We start from the raw sequence: 24,445 nt of genomic DNA, 5'->3' as shown, positions 1-24,445 counted from the left end.
GGTTAACCAGTCTTTGTTGAGAATTTGGCGCGCTGGACTAAATGTAAGCAGTCCATGGATTATACTCTTGCACCTCAGTATTTTGTAAACCACAAATCAGGATAATAACAATCACTTTTTAGAGAGGAATTTTAGTTGAAAGGTTAAGATTTCAGTGCATCACATTGAGTACCTTTATTGAGCAATATTCATTTGGTCATTGCTACTTAGAGATTTATAGCATTGCAGTCATTTCTAACATACTGTAGTGATGGAAAATATGGTAACCAGTTGTTCCCGCAAAATGCAAAGACCTCTAATTTATGAAGATCCTGACCATTCAATTTACTGCTTCAGGTTTCGTAAATTATGCTGTGATGTTTCAGTGAATTTTTTCCAATGTGTTATATGAACCTCATTGTATAATTAGCCCATTTATTTCCAGCTGTCAGCTAACGACTTGCCAAGAAAGACTGAGCAATAAAATTGCTGATTTTTACTGGATTGATCTGGTTCTTATGAGAATTCCCATGACGGAGGTAGAACTCCCCCTCTCTCATGAAATTTGATTTCTATAATCGTCACTAGTAGCCATTTGGAAACAACAGTACTTGCACCTCCCAAATGTTGGCACCTCACTTTCCAGGGATATAATTAGTTTTGCAAGAATTCTTTGCTAAACCTGTGAAAGCTCACCAACACGATGGAAGTATTTGTGAAGCCGATGACAAAAATGTTTTTAGTGACGTTTGCTTGCCCAAACGGAACCTTTCTGAAATCTGAAAATTGCTTGTGGAATGTTCATTGTCCTGGCTAACCTTTAAAACTTTGCAGGCATATGAATTCATAGCTGAACATGCCAATACAAATCCAGTGCAGCAATGAGTGGGTTGACTTGCAAAGTGGCGTTGGGAATGGTGGAAATATGATTGCCAGTCCATAAAGACATTATTGAGCTACACATGCGCTCTCTCTCTCTCACGCCGCTCTCTTTCTTTCTCCCACACGCGCTCTCTCGCACTCACTCTCTCTCTCTCTTTCTCTCTCTCTCTCTCTCTCTCTCTCTCTCTTTCCCTCCCCCCTCCCCCCCCCCTCGCTCTCGGTCGCCCGCCCACTCGCGCGCACGCTCTCTCTCTCTCGCTTGCTCGCCTGCACCGCTCGCTCTCTCGCGCTCTCTCTATCTCTCTCTCTCCCGCCTGCCCCCCGCTTTTTCTCTCTTTCGCCCGCTCCTGCGCTCTCAATCAACCGCCCCCCCCCTCTCTCTCTCTCTCTCTCTCTCTCTCTCTCTCTCTCTCTCTCTCTCTCTCTCTCTCTCTCTCGCCCGCGCCCGCTCTCTCTCTCTCTCTCGCCCGCTCTCTCTCTCTCTCTCTCTCTCTCTCTCTCTCTCTCTTCTGCCTGCCCCCGCTCTCTCTCTCTTACCCGCACTCTCTCTCTCTCTCCCGCCCTCTCTCTCTCTCTCGGTCGCCCGCCCCCTCGCTCTCTCACTCGCCTGCCCCCTCGCTCTCTCACTCGCCCGCCCCCTTGCTCTCTCACTCGCCCGCCCCCTTGCTCTCTCACTCGCCCGCCCCTTTGCTCTCTCACTCGCCCGCCCCCTCGCGCTCTCACTCGCCCGCCCCCTCGCTCTCTCACTCGCCCGCCCCCTCGCTCTCTCACTCGCCCGCCCCCTCGCTCTCTCACTCGCCCGCCCCCTCGCTCTCTCACTCGCCCGCCCCCTCGCTCTCTCTCACTCGCCCGCCCCCTCGCTCTCTCTCACTCGCCCGCCCCCCTCGCTCTCTCACTCGCCCGCCCCCTCGCTCTCTCGCTCGCCCGCCCCCTCGCTCTCTCACTCGCCCGCCCCCTCGCTCTCTCCCTCGCCCGCCCCCTCGCTCTCTCACTCGCCCGCCCCCTCGCTCTCTCACTCGCCCGCCCCCTCGCTCTCTCACTCGCCCGCCCCCTCGCTCTCTCACTCGCCCGCCCCCTCGCTCTCTCACTCGCCCGCCCCCGCGCTCTCTCACTCGCCCGCCCCCGCGCTCTCTCACTCGCCTGCCCCCGCGCTCTCTCACTCGCCTGCCCCCGCGCTCTCTCACTCGCCCGCCCCCGCGCTCTCTCACTCGCCCGCCCCCGCGCTCTCTCACTCGCACTCTCTCGCCCGCCCCCGCGCTCTCTCACTCGCCCGCCCCCGCGCTCTCTCACTCGCCCGCCCCCGCGCTCTCTCACTCGCCCGCCCCCGCGCTCTCTCACTCGCCCGCCCCCGCGCTCTCTCACTCGCCCGCCCCCGCGCTCTCTCACTCGCCCGCCCCCTCGCTCTCTCACTCGCACTCTCTCGCCCACCCCCGCGCTCTCTCACTCGCACTCTCTCTGTCTCACCCGCCCCGTGCTCTCTCTCTCTCACTCTCTCTGACTCACCCGCCCCGTGCTCTCTCTCTCTTTCTCGCCCACCCCGCTCTCTCTCCCTCTCTCTGTACTTCTCCCGCCCCCTCGCTCTCGCGCGCTCTCTCTCGCCCGCGCCCGCTCTTTCTCTCTCGCCCGCGCCCGCTCTTTCTCTCTCTCGCTCGCCCCCGCGCTCTCTCTCGCCTGCGCCCGCTCTCTCTTTCTCTTGCCCGCCCCCGCTCTCTCTCTCTTTCTCGCCTGCCCCCGCTCTTCTCTCTTTCTCTCCTGCCCCCGCTCTTCTCTCTCTCTCTTTCCCTCTTTCTCGCCTGCCCCGCTCTCTTTCTAGCACTCCTCGCTCTCGCTCTCGCTCTCGCTCTCTCTCGCTCTCTCTCGCTCTCGCTCTCGCTCGCTCTCGCTCTCGCTCTCGCTCGCTCTCGCTCTCTCTCGCTCTCTCTCGCTCTCTCTCGCTCTCGCTCTCGCTCTCTCTCGCTCTCTCTCGCTCTCTCTCGCTCTCTCTCGCTCTCTCTCGCTCTCGCTCTCTCTCGCTCTCTCTCGCTCTCTCTCGCTCTCTCTCGCTCTCTCTCTCGCTCTCTCTCGCTCTCTCACTCGCCCGCCCCCTCGCTCTCTCACTCGCCCGCCCCCTCGCTCTCTCACTCGCCCCGCCCCCTCGCTCTCTCACTCGCCCGCCCCCTCGCTCTCTCACTCGCCCGCCCCCTCGCTCTCTCACTCGCCCGCCCCCCTCGCTCTCTCACTCGCCCGCCCCCTCGCTCTCTCACTCGCCCGCCCCCTCGCTCTCTCACTCGCCCGCCCCCTCGCTCTCTCACTCGCCCGCCCCCTCGCTCTCTCACTCGCCCGCCCCCTCGCTCTCTCACTCGCCCGCCCCCTCGCTCTCTCTCTCGCCCGCCCCCTCGCTCTCTCACTCGCCCGCCCCCTCGCTCTCTCACTCGCCCGCCCCCTCGCTCTCTCACTCGCCCGCCCCCTCGCTCTCTCACTCGCCCGCCCCCGCGCTCTCTCACTCGCCCGCCCCCGCGCTCTCTCGCCCGCCCGCCCCCGCGCTCTCTCACTCGCCCGCCCCCGCGCTCTCTCGCTCGCCCGCCCCCGCGCTCTCTCTCTCGCCCGCCCCCGCGCTCTCTCACTCGCCCGCCCCCGCGCTCTCTCACTCGCCCGCCCCCGCGCTCTCTCACTCGCCCGCCCCCGCGCGCTCTCACTCGCCCGCCCCCGCGCTCTCTCACTCGCCCGCCCCCGCGCTCTCTCACTCGCCCGCCCCCTCGCTCTCTCACTCGCCCGCCCCCTCGCTCTCTCACTCGCACTCTCTCTGTCTCACCCGCCCCGTGCTCTCTCTCTCTCACTCTCTCTGTCTCACCCGCCCCGTGCTCTCTCTCTCTTTCTCGCCCACCCCGCTCTCTCTCCCTCTCTCTGTACTTCTCCCGCCCCCTCGCTCTCGCGCGCTCTCTCTCGCCCGCCCCCGCTCTTTCTCTTTCTCTCTCGCCCGCGCCCGCTCTTTCTCTCTCTCGCTCGCCCCCGCGCTCTGTCTCGCCTGCCCCTGCTCTCTCTTTCTCTTGCCCGCCCCCGCTCTCTCTCTCTTTCTCGCCTGCCCCCGCTCTTCTCTCTTTCTCTCCTGCCCCCGCTCTTCTCTCTCTCTCTTTCCCTCTTTCTCGCCTGCCCCGCTCTCTTTCTAGCACTCCTCGCTCTCGCTCTCGCTCTCGCTCTCGCTCTCTCTTGCTCTCTCTCGCTCTCTCTCGCTCTCGCTCTCTCTCGCTCTCTCTCGCTCTCGCTCTCGCTCTCTCTCGCTCTCTCTCGCTCTCTCTCGCTCTCTCTCGCTCTCTCTCGCTCTCTCTCGCTCTCGCTCGCTCTCGCTCGCTCTCTCTCGCTCTCTCTCGCTCTCTCTCGCTCACCCCCTCGCCCTCTCGCTCACCCCCTCGCCCTCTGTCACCCGCACTTGTGTATGTTCAGATCTTTTCATTTCTGTTAATCATCTTCCTTGGAATTCTAATAAGACAGCAGATTGAATGTTATATTTATTTCCTGATTTTAATGTTGAGCTAATTGAGTTGGCATAGATTTGTTCTGCATTAATAGCAAGTATGCTATTAATTACTCATGTTAGCTAACTTCCATTTAACTGACATAATGTCAGTGAACTGTTTTTTACTGTCAAGTGTTTATAACTACACTTCCTGCATGTGAAAGCTTCGATATCATGAGATATATCAGATAGCTATCTTCCTGTGGATTTACAGATTTTGTACTTGTTATTTTTAGGCAGGTACAGCTACACTGCAAGGTATGTAGTCGTTCGGGAAAGCAATTAAGGATGGGGAATAAATGTTGTCCTTGGGGTACTCACATCCTGAGATCAAATATATAAAAAAATATTTTTGCGAATTTCAGGTCAATACAGCCAGTCTAGATGAAGTTAGCCATGAAGATGCAGTGACAGCTTTGAAAAACACAGCAGAAGTTGTATATTTGAAGGTTGCAAAGCCCACCAGCATGTATATGAATGATGGGTATGCACCTCCAGACATCACCAATTGTAAGTCCTTCTTTCATCTGCTCAGATCAGTTCAGATTAATTATGAACATGGAAGTTAACCTTTGAAGGACGTGCTATTGTCTTGAAATTGTGTGTTTTAGAACACATGCACCAGTATGTCTGTATCCATCGCAAATATTTATTGTAAAATAGAATGTCCAACACTACGGTTGTGCACTGGTTAATGTTATTTTATGAAGTTTTACACTTTTCATCAGTGGTTCCCTTCCTTGTGAAGTAGAACGTGCTCACTGATTAACAGAGAAATTCCGAAATACCCCCCCCCCCCTTTACTCACTTGCAATTGCGAGTGCTATATAATCTTGCCTAGTCCCATGCTGCACTGAATCTGTGGCTCCAAGCTAATACTCAGTATTTGCCCAATTGGGCACTGTGCACCTCTGCTCTCCCAGCAGTAAGAGAGAGAAAATCAGAGTTTGAGGTTTGGCTGAAATTACAGGATTGAAAATGTTCAACGCTGGGGCATTTATTGGTTCAAAGTCACGGTTCTAGATTATATGTTCTGTTCTGCACAACTATTATCCCCTAAAAAGAAGCAAGAATTATCCAAAGAATCTTTTATTGAAGCAGATCTTCAAAGCATGAAATTTTGCCTACCTCCCAGCAGAAAAGCATTGCAAGTGCTTTGACAAAGAGTCATCGGACTCTAAATGTTAGCTCTTTTCTCTCCCTACAGATGCTGCCAGACTTGCTGATATTTTCCAGCATTTTCCCTTTCGTTTCAAATTCCAGCATCCGCAGTAATTTGCTTTTATTTTTTGCAAGAACTAATACCTTGGTAATAGTATATAAATAAAAATATATGTTTGCTGAGCAGAATTCAAACGCATTAACTCTACACTACAAAGAAATATGCTTCCAAAAAGATGATACAATCTGTTGGACTGATTTTTCACAAGTAGTTGGCTGATGTTCTTGAGTGTAACTATGACATTTGAAGTAGAACTAAGGCCCAGGAAACTGGCTGCAGTTTTTTAAACATCTGTCCATCCTTTAAACAGAAGAATGCTTTCTGACCCCCTAGGCTCAGCTATAGTTATTTTGTCGAGTTAAATGTGTTATAGTTATGCATTGTCATTTAAGGACAGTGTTTATTTAAATGGAATTAAGTTTTAATTATGAAACTGTTTCTTTTGCTGCATTAATCATGCCAGCATAATTGCTTTGTGTGTTTTGGCTGTTTCTTATTTTGGTCAAAGAACTAGATGCTTGCTTAATTAGATCAACAAAGCATCTTTAGCCTGATGAGAATCAAATATGCCAGTGTTAATTTAAGAAACAATTAGCAAATCCTGCTCAACTTCAGAGCTGACACAGCCCAGGAAAAGCTGACAACTCGGATAATCCTAAACATAAAATCAGCTGCAACCCTGAGGTCAATGACACCCCACTGATGTTGACTCTTGGTAGCGTTGCACTATTTCCATGGCAGATTTATCAATTTCGAAAGTGATGGTCAGCTTTGAAAGCGTGAAATTTCTTTTTGGCGTGGTGCTGAGGAGGTGTCATGTGCATTAATCTAACAATGTTGAATACTGATTAAAATCGCCAGTTTTGATATCAATCTTTTATTTCTCCATTTTGCATTGTTCTTATGTCGTCTTATTCCCAGTCTGAAGGCCAGGTCAAATTACATTTCCTGATTTTCCCCAAATACCATTTTCTACCTATACACAAGATTGATACTTGCTCAATTTCCTTTTGTTTCCTCCCCTCTTTACTGCCCCCACTGTCCCCCAGAAGGAAGTGAACAGAATATCTGCCAATGCCAGGTCAGGAACAAGAGTGAACGATGTGGGGAATTATACAGATTGCTATTATAAACCTGTAGGAATAATCTAGACATTCATTTAAGTCTAAAGTAATGACCAATATCTCCGATTTTGGTCCACTTTAAAGAAAATTATGGATGAAAATTCGGATGTTGAATAAGGTAAGGGGTGGCGCAGTGGTTAGCACTGCTGCCTCACGAGGCTGAGGACCCGGGTTCGATCCCGGCCCCAGGTCACTGTTTGCACGTTCTCCCCATGCCTGTGTGGGTCTCTCCCCAACAACCTAAAGATGTGCAGGGTATGTGGATTGGCCACACTAAATTGCCCCTTAATTGGCAAAAAAAAAGAATTAGGCACTTTAAATTTAAAAAAAAGAGAAGGGTGGCACAGTGATTAGTACTGCCTCACAGCGCCAGGGACCCTAGTTTGATTCCGAGCTTGGGTGACTTTGCGGAGTTTGCAAGATCTACCTGGGTCTGCGTTGGTTTCCTCCTGGTGCTCCGGTTTCCTCCCACAGTTAAAGATATGCAGGTTAGGTCGATTGGCCGAGCTAAATTGACCCCTGGTGTCCAATGCTTCGGTGGGGTTATGAGGATAGGGCCTACATAGGGTGCTCTTTCAGAGGGTTGGTGAAGACCCAATGGGCCAAATGGCCTCATCCTGTACTGTAGGAATTCTATGATATGTGACTATATTGTTACAGACAGTAAGGGGGATTTAATTTAAATATCCCTGAGTCTCCCCTCAACCTTCCGCAAACAAAGATATTTTGATTTTCTCCTTGTAAGCAGTGGCCTATTTCTCAACCCCTCAGTTTTGGTTTGATCCAATTTCTATTGTTCACCACCCAACAAATTTGAGATGGGAAAAATCAGAGGGCTAGCTGCTTATATATATATGTGTGCGTGTGAGGTCCAATGTCAAAGTATACTTAAAGCATGAAGCATAAATAAAACATGAAAGCAGGCTGGCAGTGTTTGGAAATACAAGGCAACTATTTCTGTAATCCCAATTCATAGCTGTGGCAAGCTTTTAAATATCATCTTTAACCGCAGATGGATTTTATTGATCTGTTGCTGCTCTTTGCCAGACAGAGAGGGCGATTGAGAGGGAACAACAGTGAATTTCAAGCCCTATTGATTGTGTTTGTGTGCCGTTTTCTCCCAGCCACCATGGAATGAAACGGTTACAAAGGCTTGATAAGAGACCTGGGAAATTTCATTTTCTGATTTATAATACTTTTTGACACAATATTCGAACCGAGTTAAAACTGCAATGTTGTATCATTTAGAGATGGAAGGTGTTAGACCTTCAAACCAAGGAACAATAGACATGCTTAGATTATGCTTCTTTGTTCAGTTTAGTTCAGATTTTAATTAAAATTTTAAGAGGACTGGAATTAGTATTACCTTAACTCTTTGAGTGCTGACTGGTCATGGCAGTTTTCAAAGAGCACATTTCATTCGCCCATCTATTATGAACATTGGATTGTGATTGCTGGCTGTTTACACAAACTATGAAATCAGTGTAATTAAACTGAACCATGATACTTGCATGTACAATCTCTCTTGTATCAGATTCTATGATAGTGTTTGATTTGATTTTGATTTTATTGTCACATGTATCGAAGTACAGTTGAAAGTATTTTTCTGCGGCCAAGGGAACATACACAGTGCGTACGTAGTAGATTAAAAAAAGAATAATCAACAGAGTACATTGACAAACAGTGATTGGTTACAATGTGGAACAAGGGGCCAAACAAAGCAAATGCAAGAGCAGCATAGGGCGTCATTAATAGTGTTCTTACAGGGAACAGATCAGTCCGAGGGGGAGTCGTTGACGAGTCGTAACTGTGGAGAAGCAGCTATTCCTATGTCTGGATGTGAGAGTCTTCAGACTTCTCTACCTTCTGCCCGATGGAAGGGTCTGGACGAAGACGATGCGTGGGTGGGAGGGGTCTCTGATAATGCTGTCTGCCTTCCTGAGGCAGCGAGGGGTGTATACAGAATCAAGGTGTGGGTGGCAAACTTGTGTGATGCGTTGGTCTGAGTTCACCACACTCCAGCTTCTTGCGACCTTGGACCAAGCAGTTGCCATACCAAGCTGATGCAGCCAATGTTCCTCGCCAATGTTGCTGTTCTCAAATATATGTATTAAATATTGGTGTGGACTTGGGTGCGAGATCAAAATATCACAATCAAAGTTTACGAACACTAAAATAAGTAATTTGTTTTGACGAGGACATTAAGGATATCGGGTGCTCTTGTGGTGGTTTGTATTTTAAGCAGATACACGGAAGATGAAATATAACAGAAATGCGAGCTGATGTTTTGGAAGGAAGAGTGAAAATGTAGAGACAAATGGTAAAACTTCAAAAGGATGTGGGGTTGTTATGTTTTGTAAATGGGGGATTGGGTAAGAAAGCAAGGTGGCAATGCTGGTCCTGAGCATATCATTCATTAGGACACAGGTGGAATATGGTTACTGTTTTTGGAGATCATAAAGGATATTGAAGTAATGGGGGTACAGAAGAGATTGGCTACATTGATAATAAAAATGAGAGAGTTTTGTCATAAGTAGAGACTAGAAAAACTTCCTAATAGTCATTTAAAGCATCAAGTCCATGGGAAATATCATTTCTATTGTCCGAGAGCTGGTCATTATTAACCTAAATTTATATGAGTGCCTTTAATATAATGAAACTCACAAAGGCACTTCACAAAGGCATTTGCAAAAATGGCGACCCTCGCATAAGGAGATACACTAGGCCGGATAAACAAAGCTAACTGCATGTCTTGAAGGAAAAATGTGAGGAACAGAAATAGAGATGTTCAGGCAGGAAATTCCAGAGTTTAGGGCCTAGGCATTTGAAGGCATGGGGGAGCGAGTGAAATCCAGGAAGCTCAAGCAACCAGAATTGCAGAAGTGCAGCTATCCCAGGATTGTAAGAGGTGGAGCAGATTAAAGAGATGGTAAGGGGCCAAGGCATGGAACGATTTGGAAAATATGGATGAGAATTTAAAAATTGAGGTGTTTTAAAGCCAGGAGCCAGTGTAGGTTAGCAAGTACAGGGATGGTGGGCGAATGGTATTTGGTGTGAGTAAGAACGTTGGTGGGAAAGGTTTGGATGGCTTAAAGTAGAATGTGGGAGGCTAGCCCAGAATGTGCTGGCAGGCATGGAAGAGGATTTTATCAGCAGACAAAACCGAGGCAGGGACTCAGATATGCGATATTACAGATATGTAAATAGACCTCGGTGTCGATGTGGGTATGTGGTTGCAAACTCATCTTTGTTAAAAATAAATTTAGAGTACCGAATATTTTTTTTCCAATTAAGGGGCAATCCACCTAACCGGCACATCTTTGGGTTGTGGGGGTGAAACCCATGCAGACACTGGGAGAATGTTCAAACTCCATATGGGCAGTGACCCAGGGCCAGGATTCGAACCCGGGTCCTCAGCGCCGTAGTCCCAGTGCGAACCACTGCGCCACATGCCGCCCCGGTTGCAAACTCATCTTGAGGTCAGACATGGCACGAAGTTGTGAACTCTGGTTCAGCCGCCAGTGAGGGAAGGAATCGGTGTCTTCATATATAATTGGAGGAAATTTCTGCTCATCTTGTACTGGATGTTGGATAAGCAGTCTGACCATGATGGAAGCATCCAAAGCAGTAGTAGTGAGATAGTGCTACATGTACTCAGCGAAAGGAATGGTGAAAGAGGTGAGAGGGCTGTTTTTAAGCAGCGTTTGAAAAATAGCTATGAAAGCAGAATCCATAATAGTCTTTAAAAAGGGAGTGGATAAATCAGGGCAATAAGTGTTACGGTTGGGGAATAGAACATGAACAGCTCTTTCAGTAAGCCAGTGCAGACACAATGAGGCGATTAGCCTTCTCTCTGCTGCAAAATTCCCCGATTCGTTTGGCATGTGTGCAATGTGATATCAGGATTATTTAATGAAAAATTCATAACCATGGCACAGATAATACTCATGAAAAGATGACGTGTATTAGCTCCATAACTATAGCAATATAATTAAAACCAAGAGAAAGTGGGAGAATATTTTAATTAAGCAGCTGTACCCCACTGCCATTTAAATAAGGGGTATGATAACAGTGAGGCAGTTTGCAGTTTTGGGGGCTGAAAATTGCTGCTACGTTTCATGCTAATTGACAGCAGGCAGTCTGACCCCTTTTCCTATTCTTGCAGCCCATGTTACTAGGCTGCACAGAAGATCTGTGACTAGTCTGTGAAACAGTCTATGGTATCTGACTGCAATGCAGTATGTATAGTCCCAGAAAAGAATACATTCCTCCCTGCACCAACATTCTATTCTCCAGTAATTCTGCCTCAGTTAACATCTGATTCAATAGGGGTATAAAAGTTGCACTTATCATGGGGGATTTTTGATTGGTTTAACCAGGTCGGTCAAGGCAGCCTTGAATTTATAGAATGTATCCGCAATAGTTTCCGAGAACAGTATGTAATGGAACCTACGAGGGAACCAGCGGTCCTAGATCTGGTCCTGTGTAACGAGACAGGATTGATTAATGATCTCATAGTTAGGGATCCTCTCGGAAGGAGCGATCACAATATGGTGGAATTTAAAATACAGATGGAGGGTTAGAAAGTAAAATCAAACACTAGTGTTTTGTGCTTAAGCAAAGGAGATTACAATGGGGTGAGAGAAGAGCTAGCTAAGGTAGACTGGGAGCAAAGACTTTATGGTGAAACAATTGAGGAATAGTGGAGAACCTTCCAAGCGATTTTTCACACTGCTCAGCAAAAGTTTATACCAACAAAAAGGAAGGACGGTAGAATGAGTGAAAATCGACCGTGGATATCTAAGGAAATGAGGGAGAGTATCAAATTGAAGGAAAAAGCATACAAAGTGGCAAAGATTAGTGGGAGACTAGAGGACGGAAATCTTTAGGGGGCAACAGAAAGCTATTAAAAAAGCTATAAAGAAGAGTAAGATAGATTATGAGAGTAAACTTGCTCAGAATATAAAAGCAGATAGTAAAAATTTCTACAAATATATAAAACAAAAAAGAGTGGCTAAGGTAAATATTGGTCCTTTAGAGGATGTGAAGGGAGATTTAATAATGGGATATAAGGAAATGGCTGAGGAACTGAACATGTTTTTTTTGGTCGGTCTTCACCGTGGAAGACACAAATAACATGCCAGTGACTGATGGAAATGAGGCTATGACAGGTGAGGACCTTGAGATGATTGCTATCACTAAGGAGGTAGTGATGGGCAGGCTAATGGTAGACAAGTCTCCTAGCCCTGATGGAATGCATCCCAGAGTGCTAAAAGAGATGGCTAGTAAAATTGCAAATGCACTAGTGATAATTTACCAAAATGCACTAGACTCTGGGGTGGTCCCGGCAGATTGGAAATTGGCAAACGTGACACCACTGTTTTTAAAAAAGGAGGTAGGCAGAAAGCGGGTAATTATAGGCCAGTGAGCTTAACTTCGGTAGTAGGGAAGATGCTGGAATCTATCATCCAGGAAGAAATAGCGAGGCATCTGGATGGAAATTGTCCCATTGGGCAAATGCAGCATGGGTTCATAAAGGGCAGGTCGTGCCTAACTAATTTAGTGGAATTTTTTAAGGACATTACCACTGCAGTAGATAATGGAAGCCAATGGATGTGGTATATCTGGATATCCAGACAAGGTGCCACACAAAAGGTTGCTGCATAAGATAAAGATGCATGGCATTAAGGGTAAAGTAGTAGCATGGATAGAGGATTGGTTAATTAATAGAAAGCAAAGAGTGGGGATTAATGGGTGTTTCTCTGGTTGGCAATCAGTAGCTAGTGGTGTCCTTCAGGAATCCGTGTTGGGCCCACAATTGTTCACAATTTACATAGATGATTTGGAGTTGGGGACCAAGGGCAATGTGTCCAAGTTTGCAGACGTAGTAAGATGAGTCGTAAAGCAAAAAGTGCAGAGGATACTGGAAGTCTGCAGAGCGATTTGGATAGGTTAAGTGAATGGGCTAGGGTCTGGCAGATGGAATACGACATTGACAAATGTGAGGTTATCCGTTTTGGTAGGAATAACAGCAAACGGAATTATTATTTAAATGATAAAATATTAAAACATGTTGCTGTGCAGAGACACCTGAGTGTGTCCGTGCATCAGTCGCAAAAAAGTTGGTTTACAGGTGCAACAGGTGATTAAGAAGGCAAATGGAATTTTGTCCTTCATTGCTAGGGGGATGGAGTTTAAGACTAGGGAGGTTATGTTGCAATTGTATAAGGTGTTAGTGAGGCCACACCTGGAGTATTGTGTTTAGTTTTGGTCTCCTTGCCTGAGAAAGGACGTACTGGGGCTGGAGGGTGTGCAGAGGAGATTCACTAGGTTAATCCCAGAGCTGAAGGGGTTGGATTACGAGGAGAGGTTGAGTAGACTGGGACTGTACTCGTTGGAATTTAGAAGGATGAGTGGTGATCTTATGGAAACATATAAAATTATGAAGGGAATAGATAGGATAGATGCGGGCAGGTTGTTTCCACTGGCAGGTGAAAGCAGAACTAGGGGGCATAGCCTCAAAATAAGAGGAAGTAGAGTTGAGTTTAGGAGTTGAGTTTAGGAGGAACTTCTTCACCCAAAGGGTTGTGAATCTATGGAATGCCTTGCCCAGTTAAGTAGTTGAGGCTCCTTCATTAAATGTTTTTAAGATAGAGACAGTTTTTTGAAGGATTAAGGATTATGGTGTTTGGGCCGGAAAGTGGAGCTGAGTCCACAAAAGATCTGCCATGATCTCATTGAATGGCTGATAAGGCTCGAGGGGCCAGATGGCCTACTCCTGCTCCTAGTTCTTATGTAATAGAAAAGAGAGGAATAAGTTTGTTTTGCCTGTCTTAAATAAGGAGCTTAGCTTGGTAGACTGATGTTCCTGTTCCTCATTGCCTTGTATTCCAATTCCTCACGGCTTTAATTGTTCTGGTGAAAGACTTTTTCGACATATTTTTCGATCTGTATTGTATCAAGATCCATTTTTCAACAGCTCAAGAGGGAGAATTAATGGACAGAAACTGTTTAACCGCAAAGCTAGGCTGGTTGTTTGGTTTGTGTGATGTGAATAGTGATGAATGTCACATGTACCTCCTTGTTGTGAGCATTCATCACCAGTCTAGCGATGACTGTGGGCAGTAAGCACCAAAGCCATTAGCAGTGGTAAAGTGCTGAGCCAGGGATCAATTTAATGAACAAAGCATTGATTAGTTTTCCCGACTGTCAGACAAACAGTGAGTCATTTGCTATGATTCAATATTGAGACTTAACTAAATAGGTCTGAGATCGAGTAAGATGCTTTTTTTAAAGAAAGAGAATTTCAGTGGCTGGTTTTCCACCCCTCTTTTCCCCCCTCCCCCATCCCCAAATAAAAAGATATGTCCTTCTGGGCTACAAGCACAAGAGAAGACGTGATGCACTGGAGGGCTCTCTCCTTTGATCCCTGTCGGTACTGAGTTAACCAGGCCACTGTTGCATATCAATTGGCATATACATCCCTGGGCATGAGAAGGGAAGGACTGACGAGGGTTCCATCCCAGAGTGTAATCCAGTGACCCCCTTTTCCCAACCAAATGTGTGGTTGTGTTGTGAGGGGGAATTGCAGCATTCCTTTTCACCGACATTGAAGGACCTGATTGCACACACTGTTCAGGATCTCCCATGACTGAGCATTTGCGCTGGTTGCTGAGCTACTGATGGCTACAGCTCTGTTACTGTATTAGGCATTCTGAGGGAAAATTTGGATTCAAATATATATATTTATATTCTATTTTATATATAATATATATTACATTGATTTTTGCAACGCGTAATAATTTAAGGTGCTTCAGACTTTGTTGAAAGTAGGTAGTTCCAAGCATGTCATGCAGTATGAAACAATGTGCAGCCCAAAGAATGATTTTGCAAGTTCTTGTATTGTGAAGAACAATGAGGGAAATAGATGCATTTTGAAATAAAATAATTTATAATTCATTGTGCAGCTACTACGACATTAACAACCTTGGTGAATTCACAAAAAAAAACATTTCAGCTATGTGTTGTGACTGTCTCAACAAACGCATCTCCTTGACTTAATCAATAATGCATTTTAACAGTGACAATTCAGGAAGATATTGATGCGTGAAGGGTGTCCTGTTACCAGTAGTTATGTGGAATGCTGCATGCCAGTACTGATTATATTTATTTCTAGGGGGAGGCAGTGACTAGTCATTGGACCCAGGCAAATGCTCTGGGAACATGGGTTCAAATCCCACCATGAAAGCTGGTGGAATTTAAATTCAAATAATAGGGGATGGTGCCGTGGTTAGCACTGCTGCCTTAAGGCTTCGAGGGCCCTGGTTCGATCCTGGCCCTGGGTCACTGTTCGTTTAGAGTTTGCATATTCTCCCCGTGTCAGGGTGAGTCTCATCCCCACAAGCCAAAGATGTGCAGGGTATGTAGATTGGCCACGCTAAATTGCCCCTTAATTGGAAAAAATGAATGGGATACTCTAAATTTTAAAAAAATTCAAATAATAAATCTGAAATTTGAAATCTGAAGCTAGTTTCCGTAATGGTGACCATGAAACCCATGTCTACGAGACCTGCCATCCTTGCCTGGCCTACATGTGACTGCGGACCCACCACAATGTGACTGACTCTTAACTGCCCTCTCAAATGGCCCAGCAAGCCACTCATTTGTATCAAATCGAACTCCGTAATTGACAGAAGTGCATCCAGTCCTGTCGGAAATTGTCCTTGCTAACAACTGTGGGCTTGTTCTACCAAAATTGGTAGAATTATTGTACAGTCTAGTCTGACATGGAATTATACCATTTACACAAGTTTCAGACGCCACCATCACCACTCTGGATGGAGTTGCCCTGCAAGTCCTCAGCATTGACTCCAAATCCTATGCAATCTGTGGCATCAGGTCAGACATGGGCAAGGAAACCTCCTGATTACCATATGCCTCCATGTTGAATGCCACTTGGTAGCACTGAATGGTGAGTTGTTCATCTACTTACTCCCCAAGGTCTGTCCACTATCTACAAGGCACAAGTCAGGAGTCTGATTAGAATACTCTCCACTTGCAGCTACAAAAACACTTGAGGCTTGGCACCACCCAGGATAAAGCAGCCTGCTTGAATGGCATCCCATCCACAAACATTTAATCCCTCCTCCACCGATGCACAGTAGCAGCATAACAAACCATCTACAAGATACACAGCAGGAACTCAGCAAGGTTGCTTCGTACCTTCAAAACCCAAGAGCAGCTGAAAAATGGCACACCACCTGGATGTTCCCCTCCAAGCCACTCGTCATGCTGACCTGGGAGATATAAAGCTGTTCCTTCATTGTCACTGAAATGCCCTCCCTAATGGCACAGTGGATGTACTTACACCACATGGACTGCAGCATTCAAGAAGGAGCTTATCACCACCACCTCGAGGGCAATTAGGAATAGGCAATAAATGCTGGCCTTACCAATAAAGCCCACATTGAATGTTTTTTTTTGTTTAAAAACATTGAAGATACCCTCCATTATGTTGTGTGGCATAGCCAACATTCTAAATGGGATAGTCTTGGAACGAATCTAGCAACTCATGGGTATCCGTGAGGCACTGTGAGCCACCAGTAGAATTGTATTCAACCACAATCTGTAACCTCATGGCCCAGTGTATTCCCCACTACCATTACCGCCAAGTCTGGTGGGTCAATCCTGCTTCAGTGAAGTGCACAAGGTGGCATGCCAGGCACAGCACCAGGCAAACCTAAAATAGGGTGTCAACCTGGTTAAGCTACAGCACATGACTAATTGCATGCCAAATAGCAGAAGCATCAAGCAATAACAGAGCTATGCAATCCTATAACCAAGCTCTACCATCCTGCCACATCCAATTAGGAATCGTAATGGACAATTAAGCAACTAACTGGACGAGGAGACTCCACTAATATCCTTAATGGTGAGGGTGTCCCGCACAAAGGAAAACGGTTGTGGTTTTGGGGTCAATCATCTCGGTCCTGAGACATAGCTACAGTAGGTCCTCCGGATAATGTCCGAGGCCCCAACATCTTCAGCTGCTTCATCAATGACCTCCTATCATCTAGAAGGATAGAGTCAGCAGATGCATGAGAAACATCACCACCTGCAAGCTCCCCTCCAAGCCCCACACCATTCTACTTGGAACTATATCGTTGTTCCGTCACTGTCACTGGGTCAAAATCTTGGAGCTCCCAAACAGCACTATGGCTGTACCAACAGCACATTAACTACAGCAGTTCAAGGCAGCTCACCACCTTCTCGAAGTCAATAGGGGATAGTTAATAAATGTTGTCCCCAGCAACATCCACAGCTTTTTAAAGAATATAAAATCAATATTCATAATACCATTGATGCTTTATCTGTGATTGCCAATCTTGAGGGTAGTTGTCATTGTTAGCCAGCAACCAATTCAATGGATGGCAATTACTGAATAGTTTTTTTGTGAATAGGCCTTTCCACACATGGTGAAAGTGTAATATTGTTTTTAATATCAAGAGCCAATACACAGCGGAGTAACCTTTCAGTCTACTGATGGTTATAATAAATAATTGAGTGTGTTTTGCTGGAATAGGTGACCTTTACCAACAAAAAAATTAGGTTCCTGGTCCCAAAAGCAAGCCCATTTGTTTTTATTTTAATCATATTAATATTTAAAATGTAATTTCACACATTCATTTCTCTAAGTGGAAAATGTTTCTCTTTTCCACTTCCTTACCCCTAGACAGTATTCATTTGAGGATGCAGTCAGGATATGGCGAGAAATTCAATAGTGCCAAATGTTTCCATTAATGAATAAGTGAAACAAATAGGCTTGTCATAAGAGGATTTATGCTCGAACGATATTAAGTTACTTAGTACCTTCTCAAAACATAGACATAATGAAGCCTTTCAAGAATATAACTCTAGGTTTGTACAAATGCACCATTACCTTCAATTAACTAGTTAGAGACACATTTGATATTTAAACTGCATGTGTTGTGTTCAACAAGGGTTAATAAATTTTAAATTAATTCTCAATAATATAAGCAATGTTCAGAAACAACTTTGCAAATGTATGATTGTTGCCACAAAAGCTTATGAATGAATTAGAATAAGCAGAGAGAGATGTGCTTTTGGATTTAAAAATAAATAAAATGAAGCCCAGCCTAATGAAGATTCAGTATATTGCGAATCAATTCGTTAACCCAGGTCACCAGACAAGTTTCAGAAAATGTGCTTGCTTCAATCAGGCAAAGCATTTCTTGTTGGGGAAACAAACGGCTGAATTCTTCGAGGCTTGCTAAAATATGGGCGGCATGGTAGCACAATGGTTAGCACTGTTGCTTCACAGCACCAGGGTCCCAGGTTCGATTCCCGGCTTGGGTCGTTGTGCGGAGTTTGCACGCTCACGCCGTGTCGGCGTGGGTTTCCTCCAGTTGCTCCGGTTTCCTCCCACAAGTCCCGAAAAACATGCTTGTTAGGTGAATTGGACATTCTAAATTCTCCCTCAGTGTACCCGAACAGGAGCCAGAATGTGGCGACTCGGGGCATTTCACAGTAACTTCATTGCAGTGCTAATATAAGCCTACTTATGACAAAAGAGATTATTATTACAAGTATTTCTCAAAAAACAATTTCAACTATTTTGATTTATTTGTGTGTTCCTTATTTGAGGAGGTAATAAAGTTAGATAAAGGAGAACCAGTGGGCATGATCTATTTGAATTTCCAGAAGGCCTTTGGCCGGGTGCTGCGCAGGAGGCTGATAATTAGGATAAGAGCCCATGGTGTTAGGGTCAAGGTATTGGCATAGATAGAGGTTTGGCAGAGAATGGGGATGCATTGATTCTTTTCAGGATGGCAGCCGGTGATAAGTGGTGATCCACAGGGGTCAGTGTCAGTGTTCAAACCACAGCTATTCACAATATACATTAATGATTTGGAAGCCTATTTGTGACAATAAAGATTATTATTATATTCTTACGGGCAGCATTGTGGTGCAGTGGTTAGCACTGCTGCCTCACAGCGCCGAGATCGCAGGTACGATCTGGGTCACTGTCTGTATGGAGTTTGCACATCCTCCCCATTTTTGGATTGGTTTCGCCCCCACAACCCAAAGATGTGCAGGTTAGGTGGATTGGCCATGCTATATTGCCCCTTAATTGGATTTTTTTCTAACAAAAGAAAGATATGTAAAGGGGCAGATAGTGTTGAGGAAGCAGGGCGGCTGCAGAAGCACTTGGCCAGGCTAGGAGAGTGGGCAAATAAGTGGCAGATAGAATACAGTGTGGAAAAGTGTGATGTTACACACTTTGGTAGGAAGAATGGAGGCGTAGACTATTTTCTAAATGTAAGTGAGGGCGGCACAGTAGCACAGCAGTTAGCACCGTTGCTTCACAGTGCCAGGGTCCCGGGTTTGATTCTCGGCTTGGGTCACTGTCTGTGCGGAGACTGCACATTCTCCCTGTGTCTGTGTGGGTTTGCTCCGGTTTCCTCCCACAAGTCCCGAATGACATGCTGTTAAGTAATTTGGATATTCTGTATTCTCCCTCAGTCTACCCGAACAGGCGCTGGAATGTGGCGACTAGGGGATTTTTACAGTAACTTCATTGTAGTGTTAATGTAAGCCTACTTGTGACAATAAAGATTATTATTATAAATCAGAAGCACAAAAGGATTCTCTTGAGGTTAACATGCAAGTTCAGTTGGCATCTAAATATTGAACAGGGCCTTTCAGAACAGCCAAGCTGACAGCTACCAGTATAGTTCCTGATTTTGGAAATTGTTTCAGGCTACTAAATGGCAACACCATATTTTGCCTTCATAAAAACTGTCAGCAGACTATTGGTAGTGGAATCCACTAGTGAATTACTATTTCTGCAAATAATTACAAATCAAAGAAAACAAACCCTTCAATTTTCTTTTGTGCAGGCTTTATTTTAAATGTATTTAAATATATGCACACAACAAAACATAGAATTCCATAAAAATTCATGTTCTTTATCAGAGACCTTCTTGGTAACCTAGTGAAACTTAACAGCTGTTGTGACAAACCTCAGGTGATCTTTTATATATAGACAGACCGCTTCGCAATTCCTAGTTCATTTACTAGGCACTGGGACTAAAGGAGGCATTCTGTCTTCAATAATTTGGTGTGTAACATTTAGATTCTTAATGGCACGAGCATGTCATCCGTGTTTGTTGTGCTGCCTCTGTCCAGTGTTGTTTTATAATCATTTAAATAATACATGAGCTGACATGATAATTAGGTCTAATGCTGAAGTTGTCATAAATCATGGTGAATATTGCAATGCTTATTTGTATACTTGGTCCTATGTCAGTATTTTAACCAGATTCCAGAATAAACAACGGTAGATAAAGAAAATAAAAACAGTCTATATTGGCTTGGACGGGTAAGAGGAGTCAAGAAAATTCCTAGTTCAGCCGCCACCTCAAGAGAAAGCGCCCATAAAGGCGGGATCTTCATTTCTGGGGGATGGAGTTGGCCGGCCAGCCAGCCCAGGAAGGAATGTGGAGGCAGCCACTGAGCTGCCAAGTGTGGAGGCTGACTGTCTAAATGGCCCACCTCAGTGCCATGGGACTTTGTCACAGTGGTGGGGGGGAAAGCAAAGTCCCTCCTGCCCCGCCCCTCACACCGCCCTTCACGTCAACACTCCCCACTTACCCAGTGTCCCCTCATGCCAAGCTCTCTCCTTACACCCACCCTTTCAGGCCTCCTACACCAAGCTCTACCCATCCCTTTTCCAAGCTCCTCCCATGTCCATTAGCCCACAGTACACATTCTAGAATCAATAAATGGCATTTAGTGGGACCTGTTAAAGAACATAGCTTTGGGAAAATATCCATTGATAAAAGGTGATGCCTAAGCTGGAACATAGAATTTACAGTGCAGAAGGAGGCCATTCGGCCCATGGAAAGAGCACCCCACTTAAGCCCACACCTCCACCCTACCACCGGAACCCAGTAACCCCGCCTAACCTTTTTTGGACACTAAGAGCAATTTAAAATGGCCAATCCACCTAACCTGCACATCTTTGGACCGTGGGAGGAAACCGGAGCACCCAGAGGAAACCCACACAGACACAGGGAGAACGTGCTGACTTCGCACAGAGAGTGACCCAAGCTGAGAATCAAACCTGGGACCCTGGCGCTGTGGAGCAACCATGCTAACCACTGTGCTACCGTGCTGCCCCCTAATGAAAGTGTCAATCATCCTGACCCTTTTCAAAAACCAAAAACCCTTAAAATCGCTTAATGTATGTCAACAAGTATTGTTAAATTGACCACATAAATCAGAGAATTTGAGCTGTCAATTAAATAATGTTTCCTCTGGGGAGCAGGTGCCCTTGATGCCAGTTAGCCTCCCGGGGTGAGTGAGTGTGGCCATGGGTCGCTCCTCTCTCATTTCCCAACTGTATATTGGGGTAGGAATTGTTAAATACTTGATGACAAAACAGCCATATTTCTAAATTCTCGGTTTAGTTATTGCAAATACCTTTAAATTTAAGTCTCATTTCCAAAACTTCTACACCTTTTAATATGTAATCTAATATATAGTCTGTGTATGTATCTGTAGATAAACTGAACACCTTGTATATAGTAATGAATAACTGGGAGTGAGTTTAACACTAATCTGCAGTAAAATAAGAATTTTCTAAGCCTCTTAGTAATATATTAGTCTTGCAATCATCTCCAAGTACAATTTGCCATTGTAATTATATGTTAAAACTTTTCTTTGCCCCCTACAACCAAAACTGGTTGGTCAGTTATTGGATGGACGGCTAGGTCATGATGCAGAGAGAGGCCTACAGTGCCTATTCACTTCCCGTACCAACAGGTTATCCGTGCCTTATCCAGCCTTCTCATCCTTGCCCCTTGCCTGAGGTGTGGTGACCCTCGGGCTAAATCAGCACCAGTCTGCTCTCTCAAAAAGCAGAGCAGCCGGTGTTCCTCTGGGATTATGGCAGCTTTCATTTCACAATCAGCACTTGTTAGCCTTGGATAGTTTTTCTTGTAGAGAAGGGTGAGGGAGTACCTTATTAAGGTATATAAGATTGTGAGGGATATGGGCAGGAAGGATAGAAAGAAGCTGTTCCTCTTAGTTGAAGGGTCAGTAACATGGGGACTTAATTTTAAGGTGAGGGGCAGGACGTTTGGAGGGAATTTGAGGAAAAATGTTATCACCCAGAGGATGGTGGAAGTTTGGAATACACTGACTCGGAGGCTAGTAAAGGTGGGAAACCTCGCAACCTTTATAAAGTACGTAGATGAGCACTTAATGTTATAACGTTCAAGGCTATGGGTCAAGTGCTGGAAAGTGGGATTGGTGTTGATTTGGTGTTGTTTTTGTTGGTAGAGGCTCAATGGGCCAAAGGGCACCTTTTGCATGTGTGACTCTACGACTTAAGTACTTTTAGAGTATAAGAATTCTTTGATTTACTGCTCATATTTGGAAAAACTCTGAATCAATTGTCATAAAGAGCTAAATCTACTCCTTTCGGTGATTCAAAAACGTCAAACCTTAGAACTGAATATATAGCAGATGCCAGGTTAAATATTCCTGAATGTTAATACCTTTTAATGACAAAGAATTCACAAGAGACATAATCGGGCTTTAATACATAGCAAGCCAAATATGAGATGGGGTGACCAAAATCGGTGAGAGAAATGAGTTGCGAGGGAGCTGGAAGAGACGAAAGAGTTTAGGGACAGACTTCCAGTGTATGTGCCCCAGATAACTGAATGCACAGCTGCCCGTGGTGGGCAATGGGATGAGAGCATGCGTGAGAAGTTTGGGAGGAAGTAGGCCTGGAGTAGGTTAAAAATGAACAAGAAAGTAAAGGAATTCTAACAAGAGGATGGTGATTTCACATCAGATGTTGGCACTATTGTAAGCCACCATCGATCAACAAGAGGATGAGTGTCATTTGGTGCAGGCGTCAATGTTTTGGATGAGCTGAGGTTTATAGTGTGCAGGATGTAAATCTGGCCTAAACAACATCAAAATAGTTGAGTTTGGAGACTATGGACATGGGTGACAGTTTTAGTAGCAGATGGCCTGAGGCAATGTCACAGCAATGGTAGTGGGCAATCTTTGTGATAGTGGGCATGAGGTTCAGAGGCTCAGCTCACATTGGCTGAGGAAGCGGTAATTCAATCTGTGGTGGGAGACCGTAATTGCCATTGCTTTTGCCGACGTTTAAGCAAAGGAAGTTGCAATTTATCCAAAATTTAATGATGGACATAAATGTCATAAGGCATAGGGACAGGAGTGGACCGTTCGAGCCATCAAGCTTATTCTCCCATGGAGGAAGTTATGGCCTTAACTAACTTTCCTGCCTGCGCTCCATAACACTCCCTGCAGCTCAATCGCCAAATTTTTGCCCATTCACTTAACCTACCCATAATCCCTTTGTGGACTCGTTGCATCCTCCTCAGGACTTGCTTTACTCCTCCATCTTTAAATTGTAGCCAAATTTGCAGGTGATATATGCAAGTTCTTAAATAGATTTTTATTTTTATTCGTTTATGGGATGTGAGCGTCACTGAACAAGGAACATTACAGCACCGGAACAGGCCTTTTGGCCCACCAAGCCTGTGCTGATCAAGATTCCTTATTTAGACCTACTAATTGCCCAAATAAGCTGTATCCCTCCATTCCCCACCCATTCTGTCTATAAGATACAAAATAAAAACGCTCAAGAATGTACTCGCCAATCAGCTGCCTTCTTAAATCCACACCGTGTCCCTCGCAGGTCTGGTGCTCTCCTAAAGTACTGTCTCTCTCCATTTTTTTTTTTGTTTGAGGAGGAAGGAGGGATGGAAACACTACAGCAATATTATGTTTGGGACTATTCCTTTCTTTGGCAGCAGGTCCTCCTCCTCAGTCCCCTTCCAAGTTGTGGTGACTTCACTGATTTCTCCCAGAATGCTTTTCAGTATCACCCTCTGGTGAATGTTCCTTCTGTTGAGTGTAAGGGTTCTTCTCCTCAATCCCCTTCCAAGTTGCGATGACTGCCTTGATTGATCCCAGAATGCTTTTCAGTAACACCCTCTGGTTAGGCCAACATTTATTGCCCATCTCTAGTTACCGTTGAGGTGGTGATGAGTTCCTCCTTGAACCGCTGCAGTCTTTGAGGTGTAGGCACACCACTGTGCTGTTCAGGATAGAGAACCAGAATTTTACCCCAGCGACAGTGAAGGAACGAGGATATATTTCCAAGTCAGGGTGGTGGGTGACTTGGGGGGGAACCTCCAGGTGGTGGGGTTCCCAGGTATGTACTGCTCTTGTCCTTCTCGATGGTAGTGGTTGTGGATTTGGAAGGTGCTGTCGCAGGAATCTTGGTTGGTTACTGCAGTTCATCTTATAGATGGTACACACAGCTGCCACTCTTCATCAGTGATGGAGGGTTTGAATGTTTGTGGAAGGAGGCTCAATCAAGCAGGTTGCTTTGTCCCGGATGGTGTCAAGCTTCTTGAGTGTTGTTGGAGCTGCATTCATTCAGGCAAGTGGAGAGTATTCCATTACCCTGCCTTGTAGATGGTGGACAAACTTTGGGAGGTCAGGAGGTGAGTTACTCGCCGTAGGAATCCTAACCTTTGAGCTGAATATTGTAGGCACAATATTAATATGGCTGTTCCAGTTCAGTTTCTGATCAATGATAGCCCCCAGGATGTATATTGGGAATGAGCAGGGTCAAGGGTCGTGCACAGGGGAGTCTGCAAAGCATTTTGG

At 45.6% G+C, this 24,445-nt stretch overlaps 1 protein-coding gene across 39 annotated transcripts in view; it reads left to right on the top strand.

The window, feature by feature from the left end:
- The window catches only part of LOC119976166 (disks large homolog 1), a 426,844-nt gene that overhangs the window by 281,804 nt on the left and 120,595 nt on the right, over positions 1–24,445 (top strand). For all 39 annotated transcript variants that reach the window (XM_038816405.1, XM_038816435.1, XM_038816400.1 and 36 more), the window contains one exon: positions 4,720–4,864. In XM_038816405.1, coding sequence (XP_038672333.1) covers positions 4,720–4,864 — 145 coding nt within the window. The remainder of the gene's footprint in view (positions 1–4,719; positions 4,865–24,445) is intronic.

This window comes from Scyliorhinus canicula, chromosome 13, assembly GCF_902713615.1.
Source record: "Scyliorhinus canicula chromosome 13, sScyCan1.1, whole genome shotgun sequence".
Lineage (NCBI taxonomy): Eukaryota > Metazoa > Chordata > Chondrichthyes > Carcharhiniformes > Scyliorhinidae > Scyliorhinus > Scyliorhinus canicula.
This window is presented reverse-complemented; position numbering and strand designations above follow the sequence as displayed.